Here is a 16,662-nt window from a genome sequence, read left to right as displayed (position 1 = left end):
CAGGGCGTTGCCAGGGGAGGTGGGACTAGCGGAGGCGTTGTCACCGGAGGCGGGACCAGCGGAGGCGGGCCATAGGCGAACGTAGAGTAGGAAGGGGTGTGGCTTAGCGGAGTCGGGGCGTGGCGGAGCCGGGCCACAGGCCAACATAGGGTAGGAAGGGGCGTGGCTAACGGAGGCGCGGCCAGCCGAGGCGGGCCTACGCCCGAGCCGCGCGAGCAGGGTCGGGGCCGGCGCCCGGGGCGGGCTCAGGGAGCGCGGTCGCGGCCCCGCCCAGCCCTCTTCCGCCGGCTCTTCCCTCCCTCCGAGTAGCGCGCTCGCAGCGGCCGGCGTTAGGGGCGGCGCTCGCGTGCCCCGAGGAATGCACTCGCAGCCCGGCTCCCGAGGCCTCCGGGACCCCGCCTCGCCGCCGCCGCCGCCGCCGCCGCCGCCGCGCGCCCCGGCCGCGCCCCCGCCGCCCCTGGAGGCCGGGGGCTGCTCCCTCCAGCCGCCCCTGCACTGAGCGCCGCGCCGCGCCGCGCCTTTGTCCCCGGCGCGCTCGGCCGCCCCCCGGGACGCGCATGGGGGGGCCCGGCTGATGCCGCCGCCTCCGCGCCGCCCTCCGAGGCTGCGTCCGCAGGAGCCCGGCCCCGCGCGGACCCCTCCCCGCGCCCCGCGACCCCCGGGATCTCTGCGCGCCCCACATGGAGGCGCGCGCGCTGGCCGAGGCGGACGCCGCCGGCCCCCGAGAAGGACCCGCGGAGCCCACCGCGGGCGCGCCGGAGCCCGAGCCGCTCGCCTACCGGCCGGACGACTTCCACATGCGGGCTACCGTGGGTGAGTTCTGTGCGCCGCCGCCGCCCCCGGGGGGACTCGGGCCGGCACACAAAAGGGTCGCGTGCGCTCGCCCCTCTAGCGCCGCCTCCCCGGGCGCGCCCTTCTGGCGCGGTCCCTCCCCGTCTGCCTACGTGGGGGTCCCCGAGCGCCCCTACACTTGGAGAGCTTCTCCCCGCCCCCCCTACCCCCCGGTCCTGGAGAGCCTTCCCTCTCTCCCGATCGTCCAAACTCTCTTTATTTACATCTCTCCCCACCCCCCAGAGCCCCCCACCTCCCAGCAGCCTTGCCGCTGTCTGGACTGCCCCCCTACCTCCCGAGCGCTCCTCTGTTTAGAAGACCTACCCACCTTGGCCCTTAAGAGCCACTCCACCTGCGGGCACTCTCTCAGGATCTTTCAAAGTCTCTTTATTGCGATTTCCCGCCCGGTACACCCGTCCCCCCAACCTCCCCAGCAACCATTCCTTTCTCTGGACTGTCTCCCCAGCACTCATAGATTTAGAAGGCTCCCCCCCAACCCCGCCCCTTGAGATCTCGTCTCCCCACCTGCGGGCGCACTCTCTCGATCTTTCAAAGTCTCTTTATTGAGATTTCCGGCACCCCACCCCCACCCCCGCCCCAGCACCGCGCGGTGCCCCCCCAGCAACCATCTCCTTGTCTGGCCGCTCTCACCCGCCCCCCCATCCCGACGTCACAAAGCCTGCCGGGGATCAGTTCACACTGGTGGTCTCGCGCGGGCCCTCCCCACCCCGCCGCCCACCCGGGTCGGGACTCTTGGGCACACAGGCAGCTTCTGTGGAGACACCTGCCGACCTCACTTTGGTTAGTCTCCTCTTCCCCTGTCCAGCAGCAGGATGCTCCCGCTTGGACTTTAGAATTCTGGGGTGCCTCCCTGGCGTTCTGGGGGGAAGTTCTTTACATCGCAGTTCTTTTCCTGTGTGCATTTGAACATCTGGGGTGGCCCGTGAAGTTGGGGGGGCATTGGACGGCACTGGAAGTAGATGACAGCCGTGGTACTTTTCCTGTGTACCTTTGAAACTTGGCATTTCTTTTTTTTTTTTTTTAAATGCAACACTAACTTTCCACCTCCACCTCTGTACCTGACCACTCCCACGCAACTGAATAGGTTGCGCCTCGGTCCCCAGACATGTTGGTTTCTGGAGTCCGCCCCCGAGTGGTTAGAATGTCCCAACCCCACAAGGGTGCTTCATTCAGCCCCGGGGGCTCAAGCCAGCCTGTGACTTCTTGACAACTCTTTGTTGCTAAGGGCCTTGTGCCAACCTGTCCCTCTTTTGCCTTTTTTTCATATTGTTGTGGCGTTGTGGAGAGACAAGAATAGTGGAGTGGTTGGCCAGTGAAGGACAGGGGAGCCTGGTGTGCTGCAGTCCATGGGGTCACCCCCAAAGAGTCAGACATGACTTAGCAACTCGACACCCACCACTATCTCCACCCTCATTTTCAAGGGAGGAAGCACTGAGTTCAGGGTCACGCTTGAGGCTTCATAAGACCAAAGGGCACAGCCAGAGTGGCCTTGAAACTTCCCCTTTTATCTGAAACCTCTTGGCCATGTGTAGTCAGCAGTGAGGAAAGGGTCCCCAGGAAGCCTGGTTTGGGATAGAGTGAATCGATGGCACCCTCCGTCTGTCCTGCCGTTCACCTCCTCTCCCTGTCTGCCCGGTTCTTCTCTTGCTCCTTCCTTCTTCTCTGTCTCCATCTGTCTCTTCCCTTTCCTGTCTCTGTCCCTCCTCAATTTCATCTCTCTCCCGTTTTCACTCTCTGTGTCTCTCACCTTCTCTGTCTTCTCTCTCTCTCTCTTCCTCTCTCTGGGGCACTCCACTGGGCTGATTTAAGAAGCTGCCCATGTTATTTTTTTTTTTTGCAGGCAGCAGAGGAGGTGAGAAACCCCAGATCAAGGGGCAGCCATCCCCCCACCCCCGCCGCCCCCTCTAGCTAAAACACACACCAGCAATGGAAAGTTAGTGGAGGCCCCGCCGGCCCCTTGGCACACAGCTCTGGCAATTGGATCTGTTTGGGGCACTGAAGCCAGTCTCTCGTGAAAGATGCCAGGGCGTCCGGCGGGGCCCCCTGCGGGCAGGTGGGTGGACTGCGGGCCGTGACGTAGCCTGGTGTCTGCAGCCCCCTGGGGACACTCTGGCGCTTGCCTGGTGGGCATGGGGAGCCCCGGTGAGTCATCTGGTCCTTCAAAATAGAGCGCCACCGCTTCTGGGGACGGAGTGGGGCCAGGTAGGGTAAGACGAGCTCTCTTTGCCTTTCTTAATGAAGAAGATGCTTATGCTTCAAGGATAACTTCCTGTGGGCTCCAAGGGTATGAAGGGAGAGCCAGGTCATCCATATTCAGGATGTTGGACTAGCTCAGGTGTGGAACCAGGGTGTGTGTGTGTGTGTGTGTGTGTGTCGCTTTGGAGCTTTGCTGACTTTTTTTTAATTTATTTTTTTATTGAAGGATAATTGCTTGACAGAATTTTGTTGTTTTCTGTCAAACCTCAACTTGAATCAGCCATTATTGGTATATTGCTGACTTTTTGTTTTGAAATCACCTTTTGCCAAGACCTTTTTCTTTAATGTTAAAAAAGATTCGTGTGAGAGAATCTTTTTTTTTTTTGAGAATCTTTTAACATTAAAGAAAAGTCAGGCAGACGCACTGTCTGAGATGCTAAGAAAGTCAGAATGAGCTTGAAAAAGTCCTAAATCCTCCGGAGGTGTCACAGTTTCCAGTAACTTGATATCATACGGTGTCTGGGACAAAAGTGAGAGGCTGCCTGCTGTTAGAATGCAGCCCAGACTAGCCTGCTGTCTCTTCATCCCAAGTTTCCACTTGGGGAAAGTACAGTTTCCCTTTTCAGTGGTCACGGACCCATGCCTCACCAGCCCCCATCACAAACTGGCTCCCCTGGTGTCTATGAACTGTCTGTGCGCACTCTTCCAGCTGAGGAAGGCCTTTCTGCATGCCATGAAAGGAACCCACACACAAAACACAAACTAACCGCTCCCACAAGCGTCTCAGCCTTTATCACGGGCCCCACCCCCTCGGAAACTTCCAGAATGAGTCAGGGTGGCCAGACCTGTTCCCCAGCCTGAATGTGTCGCTCGCTGTGTTGTGTCCGACTCTCTGCAAGCTCCTGGACTGTAGCCCACCCGGCTCCTCTGTCCAGGGGGATTCTCCAGGCAAGGATACTGCAGTGAGTTGCCACTCCCTTCTTCAGGGGGATCTTCCCGACCCAGGGGTTGAACCCGGCTCTCCTGCATTGGCAGGCACATTCGTTACCAACTGAGCCACCACCCTGAAGGGTGTATTAGCGCCCAGGCTTCGCATAGGGAGGCATTTTCAACTGGTCTCGTGTCCACTCCAGTGGGTCAGCTCTTCTGTTTTCTTACCAACACACTTTTTTTTTTTCCATCTTTTCGTTTCGCCTGTGGGCTGAGCCCCGGGGGAGTGACCTGTGGGACTGAATTTCTGACTCACCATCCCCCAAGGATGGTTGTGCTGACGTTTGATCTCTCAGCGCAGGTGGAACATGGCAGGTGGGCACAGGTGTGCTTCATCCTGATTTAGCAAAAAAAAAAAGGGGGGGGCCAGGGCTTCTCAGATGGTGGGACACCCTCCTTGACCCCCCAGCCTCCCCGGTGTTGGGCGGAGGGACCGTGACCTCAGAAGCCAGCTGGCAGCAGACGGCCCAGTTCTTGGGGAGTCCACAACATCTTGGAGAGCTTGACTAAGGAGGACAGTCAGTGATCAGATGCTCTTGTTCTGGGCTCCTGGATAAACCCTCTCTGGGAAACTGTCCAGAATTGTTGACGAGTTCTCCACGAATTCAAACAGCTTGGAAGAAAGCTCAGCTTGTATTGGTGAAAAATCTCACGAAGGGCATTTTTCTTTATTTATTTTAAAAATGTTTATTTGGCGGTACCAGGTTTTAGCTGTGGCTCGTGGGATCTAGTCCCCCGACCGAGGAGTGAACCTGGGCCCCCTGCATTGGGAGTGTGGTGTCTTACCCACTGGACCACCACGGAAGTCCATGAAGGGCATTTTTTAAAGGGCTTGGAGTGGTGGGGGTGGGGTACCATCTTGGCTAAACTGATTTCCTGGATTGGGAAACTCAGGCTCAGGTACAGCAGGAATGGTTTGCAGCCACGCTTGATTTCTTGCCATGAGCACAAACAGTGGTTCTATTAAAAAGAAGTGTTTTGGAATAACAGCAGGTGCGCAGGGGATTCCCAAAACCCACACCTAGGCTCGTGTATCAATCACAAAGCTTTGCCTCCTGTGGCATCTTCTTTAGCTATCATACGATATTAAAACCAGGATGTTGGCTGTACATACGGCTATATTTAAAGTAGATAAGCAACAAGGGCCTGCTGTCCAGCACAGGGAACTCTCTGCTCAATGTCATGTGGCAGCCTGGATGGGAGGGGAGTTTGGGGGAGAATGGATGCTTGTATATGTATGCCTGAGTCCCTTTGCTGTCTATGTTGTTGATCAGCTATATTCCAGTTTAAAATATAAAGCTTTTTATCTTTTATTTTTTTTAGAAAATGAACCAGGATGTTGGAATGGGTTCCATATTGTGTTGAGAGAGCATAGCCCCAATCACTGTGCCCACTTTTCATGGAAGCTCTTTTGAGTGTGTGAGGAGGGTGTGTGTGTGCGTGTGTGTGTGTGTAGTTCTCTGCAGTTTTATCCTGTGCGTCCGTCTGGGCAGCCCCCTCACATGTCTGAGATCGAGATCAAGGCACAAAACTCATTCCCTGACCACAGGAGTGTGCTCACACCTGACTTTTTTTTTATTTTTTTCGTTTTAGCGTAGCATCACACTGTCAGAAAGCCGTGTGTTCTTACGATCTGGGAGTCCTTCCGTAGTGAATAATTAAACCCGTACTCTTCTCTCTTACGATTGTTTTCCTCTCAACTGCTACGCCTCTTGGTTCCCCAGAATCAACCGTACTCTTTCTCCCTCCCACATGGACGAGCTCCTGCTCCCAAACCACAACACAAACATAACCTCCGTGGCCGGTGGAATCCTGCCGGGCGAGATCTCCCATGCTGGTGAATGACTCCTTGTCCGGGAGGTGTTGACAGGAGCTGCCATTAGGAGGGATTGTGGTTTCTTGTCCCACGATAATGTTCGTGTGCCCCTTTTAATCTTAACTCACCTTGCGTGGGTGCGGATGATAGTTTCATCCTGAGAGCATCACGGCAACTTCGCAAGCTAGGTAACAGACCAGAAAAAAAATATTGCTTCTTACAGAAGTCCTGCAGGCTCTTTGTCCTCATTAAAAAAAAAAAGTTGATTTATTAATTTTTTTTTACCCTTTGGCCATGCTGTGTGGCTTGTGGGATCTTAGTTCCCTGACCAGGGATCGAACCTGTACCCCCTGTGTCGGAAGCATGGCGTTTTGACCCCTAGACCACCAGGGAAGTCTCTGTTTCTTCTCATTTTTTTTAAAGACTGCAGTGACATTGATGTGACATAAAAGGAACTGTTTTCAAGAGAACTGTCCACTGGCCTTTTGCATATTCAGAGTGCGTGGCCCTCGCCTCTGTGAGGTTGCAGAACATTTTTGTCCCCCGCAGAGGAGACTCTCTCCCAGTCATCCCCGCCCCGCACCCCAGCCATTTCTTGCTCTTCCAGCCGCTGAGAACCCCCTGTCTGCTGTCTGTCTCCATGGTTTTGCCTGTTGCGTGTTGTCATCTTCACACAGACTCTGTTTCGTCAGGTTCCATGTCTGCGGGGCGGGGCCTTTGTAAACTTTTCATCTCCAAGGGTTGTAGGTCAGCGGATAAAGAAGCCACCTGCCGATGCAGGAGACCCGGGTTCGACCCCTGGGTCGGGAAGATTCCCCTGGAGAAGGAAATGGCAACCCACTCCAGTATTCCTGCCTGGAGAATCCCATGGATGGAGGAGCCCAGTGGGCTACGGTCCATGGGATTGCCGAGAGTCAGACATGACTGAGCGACTGACACTTTGCTTCAAGAGAAGCTTGGGAGGTGCAGAGGCGATGGTTCCCTGTTTGGGAGAAAGAAAAGGAACACTAGCCCGAGGAAACAAAAATACCGGGGTGGGAGGACCATCCAGGAGTAGAAATGTGCAATGAAAAACAGTTGCATTCTCGTTCTCACTCGGGGAAAGAGGGGGACAGGAATGAATTAACAACCCACAGGTATGTCCACACAAAGCCTGTGCTCCTGGGTAGTCTGGACCCTCGGCCACGGACACACACACAAATCATGTCCCCTCACAGTGGGACCTTACTTTGAAACAGGGTCTCTGCAGACGTGGTGGAGTGAAGGGTCTGAGATGAGGTCCTCCTGGATGGGGGTGGCCCTAAACCCCAGTGACAGGATTCTTATAAGACACACAAGAGGAGAGACACGGACGCAGAGGAGAAGCCACATGGAGACGGAGGCAGAGACGGGAGGGAAGCGGCCACCAGCCCAGGGATGGACACTCGGAGCCCCCAGAAGCTGGAAGAGGCGGGGAGGACCCTCCCCTGCAGCCTCTGCAGGGAACTCAGCCCTGGGACCCCTTGACCTCAGACGTCTGGTCCCCAGGGCTGGGGCTGGGTGGATGTGTGTGGTTGCTAAGCCCCCACGTTGTAGGAGCTCCAGGAAGCTCATACAACTACCGGAAAGGACTGCAGAGTAGCTTTCTACGTGACTTTGGAGCTCGGTCCGTGAAAAATGGGTTAGGCTAAATCCTTGGAGGTCGAGGACCCCCGGTTCCATGTCAGACGAGTGTTTTCCAAGGTTATTCTTATCCCACGCAGAAGGTGTCTGAAGCCAGAAAGCCACGTGTTCATTTCAGAGGACTGTGCGTGCATGCTCAGTCACTTAGTCATGTCCGACTCTTTGGGACCCCGTGGACCGTAGCCCGCCAGGTGACCTCTTTGCATGGCCAGAACACTGGAGTGGGTTGCTGTTTCCTTCTCCAGGGGGATCTCCCGACCCAGGGGTGGAACCCGCGTCCCGGACGTCTCCTGCATGGGCAGGTGGATTCTTTACTACTAGTGCCACCTGGGGAAGCCCCTTCAGAGGATGAGGCGTCCCTCATTCACTGTTTGGCAGAGCTCCATGGGGCAGAGTCTCCACCAGCTTCCTGTGTGGTCAGGCCCACGGGTACCATCTTGAATCCGTGCCGACCTTGGTGTCTTGGTGGGGCATGGGCCCACCAGGAACACCATCCATGGGGTATCTTATCAGCAACACAGATCAGCTTCTCACGGTTCTGGGGGCTGGGAGTTCAAAGTCAGGGTGGTTGGATTTTGCTCTGAGATGTCTCCTGGGTTGGCTTCCAGCAGCGTCCTCAAGGGTGCTGGGTAGCAGGAAGCTCTTCTAAGGATGGTAGTCCCATCCTCGTAAATTCTTGTCAGCCTCATCCCCTCCCAGAGAGCCACTTCAAGACACCATCACGTGTCCGTGGGTGTGTGGGTGTGTGTGTGGGTGGTGTTTGGACTTCCACCTGAGCATCTTGAGCGGACATGCACATTCAGTCCATAAGACCGGGGTTGACGTCTCCTGGCATGTTGACCTACCTTCCCTTGAGGTCGAAGGTTGACCTGCCTTTGGGGCTACAGGTGGCTGTCTCTAGCAGCACCTTCATGTTGCCACATCCTAGAATCCTCCCAGGAGAACACCTGTCCCCCTGGGGCTGGGGACAAAGCCTCCTTGACGCCCTCCCGGGTCATCCGGTACATCAGGACACGGTGGGTGATGCTGATGTCAGCCTTGCTCCTGGGATGGGTACCACCAAGGAGGTCGCGTCTGTCTCTAAGGAAAGGGCCAGAAGAGTATGTGGCACAGGCGTGACCATCCCCTCCCTGGGTCACTTGAGCCTTGTAACCACCTTGTCCTTCCTGTTGGGGAGAGAACAGAAAAAAAACAGCCGCATTCACAATTCTCAGGAAACCTTCCTCATTCGCTTTGGGCATCGCGCTGTGGGGCTTTCCTGGTATTTTCCCCAAGTTTTTTTTTTTTTTAGACACCCACATGTCACCACCCTCAGAGCATTCGAAAATGTTTCCCTTTGTCCTCTTTTCGCTGAAACTGCAAGTGCTTTTTCTTGCCGGGAAGAACCAGTCAATACCGGGAAAAAGCAAGGTTCACTCTTTGAGAGCTCCGGTCCCAGGGAAGGCCACAGGCATCTCCCTGGATTTTCATGGGAGTCTCTGGGAGGAAAGGGAGGCGACCAGGGCGTTTCGGGGTGTCCTCCCCAGACGCTCAGGATGTGAGCTGATTGGGGTTTGCGATGAGAGCATGTGGCTCCTGGTTTGGCAGACAGTTGTGTTCGTGCTGTGTCTACAGAGAGAAGGAAGTGTCATCTCTGGGGTCTCCTCTTCTGAGGACATGTAGACGGGCCCTCCTGGATTAGGGCTCCACCCTAAGGACATCCTTACTCCTTAGAGATTTCATCTCCGTTTACCATCCCACCAGGATGATGAGTCGTGTCCAACTCTCTTGCGACCCCAGGGACTGTAGCCCACCAGGCTCCTCTGTCCGTGGGATTCTCCAGGCAAGAATCCCAGAGTGGGTTGCCATGCCCTCCTCCAGGGGATCTCCCTGACCCAGAAATGGAACCTGAGTCTCCTGCATTGCAGGCAGATTTTTTTACCATCTGAGCCACCGGGGAAAGCCTTGGGACAATTTAAGACCCGTCGCAGCTAAATAAATAAATACTTAAAAAAAAAAAAGCTCTTCCTTACGACAAATGGGAAACACGATGACCAAAAGATGGGGCTGGAGGTGTGCGTGTGTGCGCAGTGGGGACGGTATTCATGACCACTTGAGGCTGTCGGGCTGTACTGGACTGTCCACTAACTGCCACCTCCACCAGTAAGGCCCCTCGCTGGTGCTGGACAAATAGAACCAGTTCTGAATGTTACAGGAGGGCCCCAGCCCCAGGACTGCTCCTGGACGAGACGCAAAACCTTCCCTTTGAGGAGGAGCTTCTGGCTCTGGGATGCGCCTTTAGACACGCAGCTCTGAGCCATGGGTCTTGGAGTGGGGACGTTGGGCAGGCTGCTGCGTGGAATCCCGGAAACCACGCTCGTATCCGTATCAGCCGGGCGGCAGAGACGCGGCTGATGGAGGGGAGGCTTGTTCGCAAGGAGCCTTTAGAGTGTCGCTTGATTGAACATCACGAGTCCATTTACTTCCCTTTTTTTTTTGGTAAGCTTTGTTCAGTCGGGAAGTCCTGTCTGACTCTTTATTACCCCGTGGACTGAAGCACTCCAGGCTTCCCGGTCCTTGACTGTCTCCTCGAGTTTACTTAAACTCATGTCCATCGGCAAACTCAGGCTGTTTTTATTTTTCTGAGGCTACCCTTTGAAGAATAACCAAACCAACACTACAGATACTCTTGTGCTTCTGTGTCAGTGGCTCAGTCGTGTTTCACTCTTTGCGACCTCATGGAGTGTATCCCACCAGGCTCCCCTGTCCATGAGATTCTCCAGGCATTCCCTTCTCCAGGGGATCTTCCCGACCCAAGGATCGAACCCCAGTCTCCTGCCTTTGCAGGCGGATTCTTTATGGTCTGAGCCACAAGGGAGATTAATGAATGCTTGTAAGCTACTCTTAATTGCAGAAATAGTCTTCCCCACATTTCAGGGCTGGGATCTCCGATGCTATGGTGGATTGGGTGGACAGAATGCGGCATCTTTTGCTAAATTCCTGAGGCTGAAGTGCCAACACTTGAGCCACCTGATGTGAAGAGCTGACTCATTGGAAAAGACCCTGATGCTGAGAAAAATTGAAGGCTGGAGGAGAAGGGGAAGACAGAGGATGAGATGGTTGGATGGCATCACTGACTCGATGGACATGACTTTGAGTAAGCTGCGGGAGTTGGTGATGGACAGGGAGGCCTGGCGTGCTGCAGTCCGTGGGGTCGCAGAGTCCGACACGACTTGAGTGAGTGAACTGAACTGAGGAGACATTTCTAAGTATGAGGTGAGGAATGATCAGCAGGTACACTATGCTTGACTTTATCTTACAATCTGTAAACAATACATTAGAATACGTGAGTCGACACCCCTTTTCTGAAGGAATACCCGAGAGAGAAGTAGCAATAAAGTCATAATTGTGAGTCATCCATCAGATGAAATAATTCAGTTCAAGCGTGTCTCTTTCCAAGAGCCGGGGACTGGGCATGTGGTCAGGAAGGAAATACAGTGTGCTTTTTAACCTTGTATGAGAAATGGGGTTCAGTTCCGTGTTGCTGAATGTAGTTGGGTTTCTGCTGGTCTCTGAATTCTCTCCTTATGGTTCATGTGGACACTTGCTTGATGAAGCAGTTCATCGAAGGGGAGGAGTTTGGAGGGAAGCCTCCCTGGGGTTCCTGTGAAAAGGCGGACGATGACTTGAACGGATGGCTTCACCCTGCTGGTTCCTTCTCTGGGGAGCCTCTTCGCAGAACAAAGGAGCCAGCGCATCTGAGGCTGGGTGTGGCCAGTGGGTCTCCGGCTGCAGAGAAAGCCGGCCTTTGTAGTGGTGAGGGCGCCCGGAGTCTGAGTGTGGAGGGACAGATGGAAGCAGGGCTCTGTGTTCCTGAGCGGTGTGTGTGTGTGTGTGTGTGTGTGTGTGTGTGTGTGTGCGCGCGCGCGCATGCTTAGCCCTGAGGCTTGCAGGAAGCAGGGAAGAGGTGGACAGGGAACTGGCTTATGTTTGGGAGCAATTCCTTCCCCCGTCTCAAAAAAACAAAATTATTTAGTTCAGGTTGAAAACTCAAGCTTGGAGTCTAAAGTAAACTAAAGTGTTACTCGCTTAGTCGTGTCCAACTCTGTGCAGCCCTATGGACTGCAGCACGCCAGGCCTCCGTGTCCTTCACCAACTCCTGCAGCTTGCTTAAACTCATGTGCATCGAGTCGGTGATGCTATCCAGCCATCTCATCCTCTGTCGTCCCCTTCTCCTCCTGCCCTCAATCTTTCCCAGCATCAGGGTGTTTTCCAGTGAGTCAGCTCTTTGCCTCAGGACCTATTGTATAACACAGGGAACTCTGCTCAATACTGTGTAATAACCTTATGGTTGCCAGGGGGAAGGATGGGGGAAGGGATAGTTAGGGAGTTTGGGATGGACATGGACACACTGCTATATTTAACGTGGAGAACCAGCAAGGACCTTCTGGACACCTCAGGGAACTCTGCTCAATACTCTGTAATAACCTTATGGTTCCCGGGGGGAAGGATGGGGGAAGGGATAGTCAGGGAGTCTGGGATGGACATGGACACACTGCTGTGTTTAACATGGGAAACTGCGGTTTCATTTTTTGGAAAGTCTACTTGAGTGACAGTTTCCATTTATCCTTAACACCTTCATAAAAAAAAAAGCAAATTTACCGTTTGTTATTAAAAAAAAAAACAAACCACCAAGGAGTCAGAGGATTACGTGGATGCTTGAATGTAAATAGTTACTGTTGGGATGTGATTTTAGTCACAAAGACGTTCATTTACTTGATCCTCAAAAAGATTAGTTAGCTTTTTTTTTTGGGTAACAGATTTTGGGGTATTTGTTGTGTTGACTCGTTGTATTCCTAGTTTTTTTTTTTTTTAAGGGCTCTTCTTAGTGTTCTCCCAGAAGCCTGTTTCTAAGAGGTGTCCATTTCGGGACAGTTGGCACGGCTTCCTTTAAAAGCAAAAGTAAAACTGCCCGGGACGACTGCTTTCGACGACCCTTAGGATCGCCGTCTGGCACCTGGGATGCTGTTCACGGCTGGCTGTGTGGTCGGGTGGACTTGGCTCTCGACCTCCTGGGTAAGGTCTGCCTTTGTGCAGGAAGAAAGCGGCTGCTTTTCATTGTCCAGCGATTTCGTGGGCTTTTCTTTCTGCCCACACGAGTTGGAGCACACACCCGTATACGTAGGAAGGTTTCTGGCCAAGGTGGGGTGGGGGTGGCGTGCAGAACAGTCCCCAACTTCCCTAACGGTTCTTTGCATGTTGACAAATAACTCTGGACGAAACCTGAAGCCCGCTGCCTCTTAGGATGGGAAACCCATCCTCTGCTCTGGGACTCAGTGCCTGGCTTGACTGTTGAGTCAGCTCGAAGGTAGTTCCTACCTGGGCAGGTAGTTCCCAGGTGTGTTTGTGTGTGTGTATGTGAAAGTCACCCCGTCATGTCTGACTCTTTGCAGCCCCATGGACTGTACAGTCCATGGAATTCTCCAGGCCATAATACTGGAGTGGGTAGCCTTTCCCTTCTCCAGGGGGATCTTTCCAACCCAGGGATCAAATCCAGGTCTCCCGTATTGCAGGCGAATTCTTTACCACCTAAGCCACCAGGCAAGTTCCCAGGTAGACAGTCCCAAACCTGCCCCGGAAGGTGGGTTGTTATTTGTCTCTTTAGAACGTCTTAGTTTGGAAGCAGTGTGACCTCTGAGAGTCGGGGTTCCAGGCTTCTGCGTTCGCAGCCCAGAAAAGACGCCAGTGAATGGTTTCAAATGCGTTCGCAGCCCAGAAAAGACGCCAGTGAATGGTTTCAAACATCTCGCAGTGATATGAGAACAGAAGACTGCATTAGTGTAAAATTAGGATATCAGCCCCGGAGAAGGCGATGGCACCCCAGTCCAGTACTCTTGCCTGGAAAATCCCTGGACAGAGGAGCCCGGTAGGCTGCAGTCCATGGGGTCGCTAAGAGTCGGACAAGACTGAGCGACTTCACTTTGACTTTTCTCTTTCATGTATTGCAGAAGGAAATGGCAACCCACTCCGGTGTTCTTGCCTGGAGAATCCCAGGGACGGGGGAGCCTGGTGGGCTGCCGTCTATGGGGTCGCACAGAGTCGGACACAACTGAAGCGACTTAGCGGCAGTGGCAGGATGTCAGCCCAGCCCACGAACCACCCAGCCACACTGAGAGCAGGTGGATTCTTATAGGAAGGCAGATTGACAGGCGGGCTTTGAAGATGGAGTGACCAGGTTTTATTAGGACTCTTGAGGAATGACTGGGGTGGTTCTAGGGGTAACATATCCAACCTGCCACGCAGGAGACCTGGGCTCAATCCCTGGGTTCGGAAGATCCCCTGGAGAAGGGCATGGCAACCCACTCCAGGATTCTTGCTTGGAGAATACCACGGACAGAGGAGCCTGGTGGGCTACAGTCCACAGGGTCGCAGAGAGTCAGACACGACTGAGCAAACCAGCACACATTTTCGGTAAACTTGAGGAATGGAGATGTCGTCTTTCAGTGGCTTTTTATTAGTTGCCGGTGTTGAACTTAACTTTCCCAAGTGGCTTGGCGTGGCATCGCCCTTTGAAAACAGACCTCTGGCGTGTCCAGACTCTGCACCAACGCCGTGCCTGGGCTTGCAGAACAGTGTGTGTGTCCTGGTGATGACTGCGCTCTTTGGCTCCGGCCAGGGGCGTTTGGAGACACATTGCTGTTTGTTTTGCCTCATAGATGTACGGATCCCATGGGCTTGCCCAGAACACGGTTAGCATGCGTCGGGCAAAAATGAAGGCTGGGTGCTTACCCTATCCGGGGTCATGGGGGACTTTTTTGTTTAATGTGCTTCAGCATCTTTAAAAAAAAATTACTCATTTATGTATTTATCTGACTGCACCAGGTCTTACCTCTGGCATGCGAGCTCCTAGTCACGTGGCATCTGGTTCTCTGCTGTTCTTGTTTTAGTTGCTAACCAGTGTCTGACACTTTGCGACCCCATGGACTGCAGCACGCCAGGCTTCCCTGTCCATCAGCATCTCCCAGAGTTTGCTCAAACTTGTGTCCATTGAGTCGGTGATGCCACCCAACCATTTTGTCCTCTGTTATCCCCTTCTCCTCCTGCCCTCAATCCCTCCCAGCATCAGGGTGTTTTCCAGTTAGTCAACTCTTCGCATGAGGTGGCCAAAGCATTGGAGTTTCAGCTTCAGCGTCAGTCCTTCCAATGAACACCCAGGACTGATTTCCTTTAGGATGGACTGGTTGGATCTCATTGCAGTCCACGGGAATCTCAAGAGTCTTCTCCAACACCACAGTTCAGAAGCGTCAATTCTTTGGTTCTCAGCCTTCTTTATAGTCCAGCTCTCACATCCATACATGACCACTGAAAAAACCACAGCTCTGACTAGACAGACCTTTGTTGGCAAAATAATGTCTCTGCTTTTTCATACGCTGTCTAGGTTGGTCCTAGCTCTTCTTCCAAGGAGCAAGCGTCTTTCAATTTCATGGGTGCAGTCAGCGTCCACAGTGGTTTCAGGCCTCAGGAAAATAAAATCAGCTGCTATTTGCATTGTTTCCCCATCTATTTGCCATGAAGTGAAGGGACCGGAATCCGTGATCTTAGTTTTTTGAATGTTGGCTTTTAAGCCAGCTTTTTCACTCTTAGTTCCCTGACCAGGGATCAAACCTGCGTGTTAGAAGGCGATATCTCAACCACTGAAACACCAGGGAAGTCCTTTTTCTTGCCTCCTTAAAAGGAGAAGACAAGCAACCTAACTGTGATCGGTACGTTGACAACTGTCCGAGACATCAAGATAGCAGAAGGCTTGGGATCCCAGAACAGACGAAGAATTCAGGGAACCTAAGAGACGATAAAAACCAAGAGGGGAACCTGAGAGGAATTTTTTTTTTTTTAACAAGTCTCACTTTGAGTCCCATTTTCAGAGCAGTTTGACAAGATACTATGTTGAACAAAAGCAGGAGGTGGCAGTAAGCCACAGTCAGTTTTTGGCAGGCTGGATGGACATGACAAAGGAGGAGGGTCTTACTCATTATGGTGAATTTTGTTCTCGTTCTGGAGCTGGGGGCTCCCAAAGGCACCGCTTTCATCTACAGCTTTCTCTTGTGGGCTTGGGGGGGTATCCGCAAGGCGGTGCTTGCTGGGGGTCCGTCTCTCTCCGTGAACATCCAGGGGTCCCCTTGTGTTGGCTTCCTGGAGCTGTTGTTACAAACCATTAGTAACCAGGTGGCTTAAAACCACACCCATCCATCCTCCCCCAGCCCTGGAGACCAGATGTCCGAGGTCAAGGTGTCCCAGAACTGAGCTCCCTGCAGAGTCTCCAGGGGAGGGTCCTTCCCGCCTCTTCCAGCTTCTGGGGGCTCCAGGCGTCTGTCCCTGGGGCTGTTGCAACCTTCGTGACCTTCCATAGTCTATAGTAACAGATGAAACCTGGGGTTTGAAACTACAGACATCCATCCCCCCTGTACCCTGAGTCCCGGGGACCAGAAACCCTGAGTCCTGGGGACCAGACGTCTGAGGTCAGGGTGTCCCAGGGCTGGGCTCCCTGCAGAGGCTCCAGGGGAGAGTCCTTCCCGCCTCTTCTGTCTTCTGGGGGCTCCGGGTGTCTGTCCCTGGGCCGGTGGCCGCCTCCCTCCCGTCTCCGCCTCTGTGTCCATGTGGCTTCTCCTGTGTCCGTGTCTCTCCTCTTCTGTCTTATAAGGAGCCTGTTCTTGGGTTTAGGGCCACCCCCATCCAAGAGGAACCTCATCTCAGACCCTTCACTCCATCATGTCTGCAAATACCTTCTTTCCAAGTAACTCCCCATTCTAAAGTTTGGCGGCGGGGGAGGGGGGAAACTTCCTGGAGGTCCAGTGGCTAAGACTCCGTGCTCCCAGCGCCGGGGGCCTAGGTTTGATCCATGGTCAGGGAAGTAGTTGCCACATGCAGCAGCTGTGACCAAGTTTCAGCCAAGTAAATTAAAAGAGTGTGTGTTAGTCGCTCAATCACGTCCGACTCTCTGGATCGCATGGGCTGTAGCCCGACCAGGCTCCTCTGTCCATGGGAGTCTCCAGGCTAGAATACTGGAGTGGGTTGCCCTTCCCTCCTCCAGGGGATCTTCCCCACCCAGGGACTGAACCTGGGTCTCCCGCATGGCAGGCGGATTCTTTACCAGCTGAGCCAAATTAAAA

General features: G+C 53.8%; 1 protein-coding gene across 2 annotated transcripts in view; it reads left to right on the top strand.

The window, feature by feature from the left end:
• Positions 1 to 566: 566 nt before the first annotated feature.
• PRKX (protein kinase X-linked) overlaps positions 567 to 16,662 on the top strand; it is a 59,508-nt gene continuing 43,412 nt past the window's right edge. For both annotated transcript variants that reach the window (XM_027533630.1, XM_027533629.1), the window contains exon 1: positions 567 to 813. In XM_027533630.1, the coding sequence (XP_027389431.1) occupies positions 681 to 813 (133 nt within the window). In that variant the 5' untranslated portion in view covers positions 567 to 680. The remainder of the gene's footprint in view (positions 814 to 16,662) is intronic.

This window comes from Bos indicus x Bos taurus, chromosome X (genome assembly GCF_003369695.1).
Source record: "Bos indicus x Bos taurus breed Angus x Brahman F1 hybrid chromosome X, Bos_hybrid_MaternalHap_v2.0, whole genome shotgun sequence".
Classification (NCBI taxonomy): domain Eukaryota; kingdom Metazoa; phylum Chordata; class Mammalia; order Artiodactyla; family Bovidae; genus Bos; species Bos indicus x Bos taurus.
This window is presented reverse-complemented; position numbering and strand designations above follow the sequence as displayed.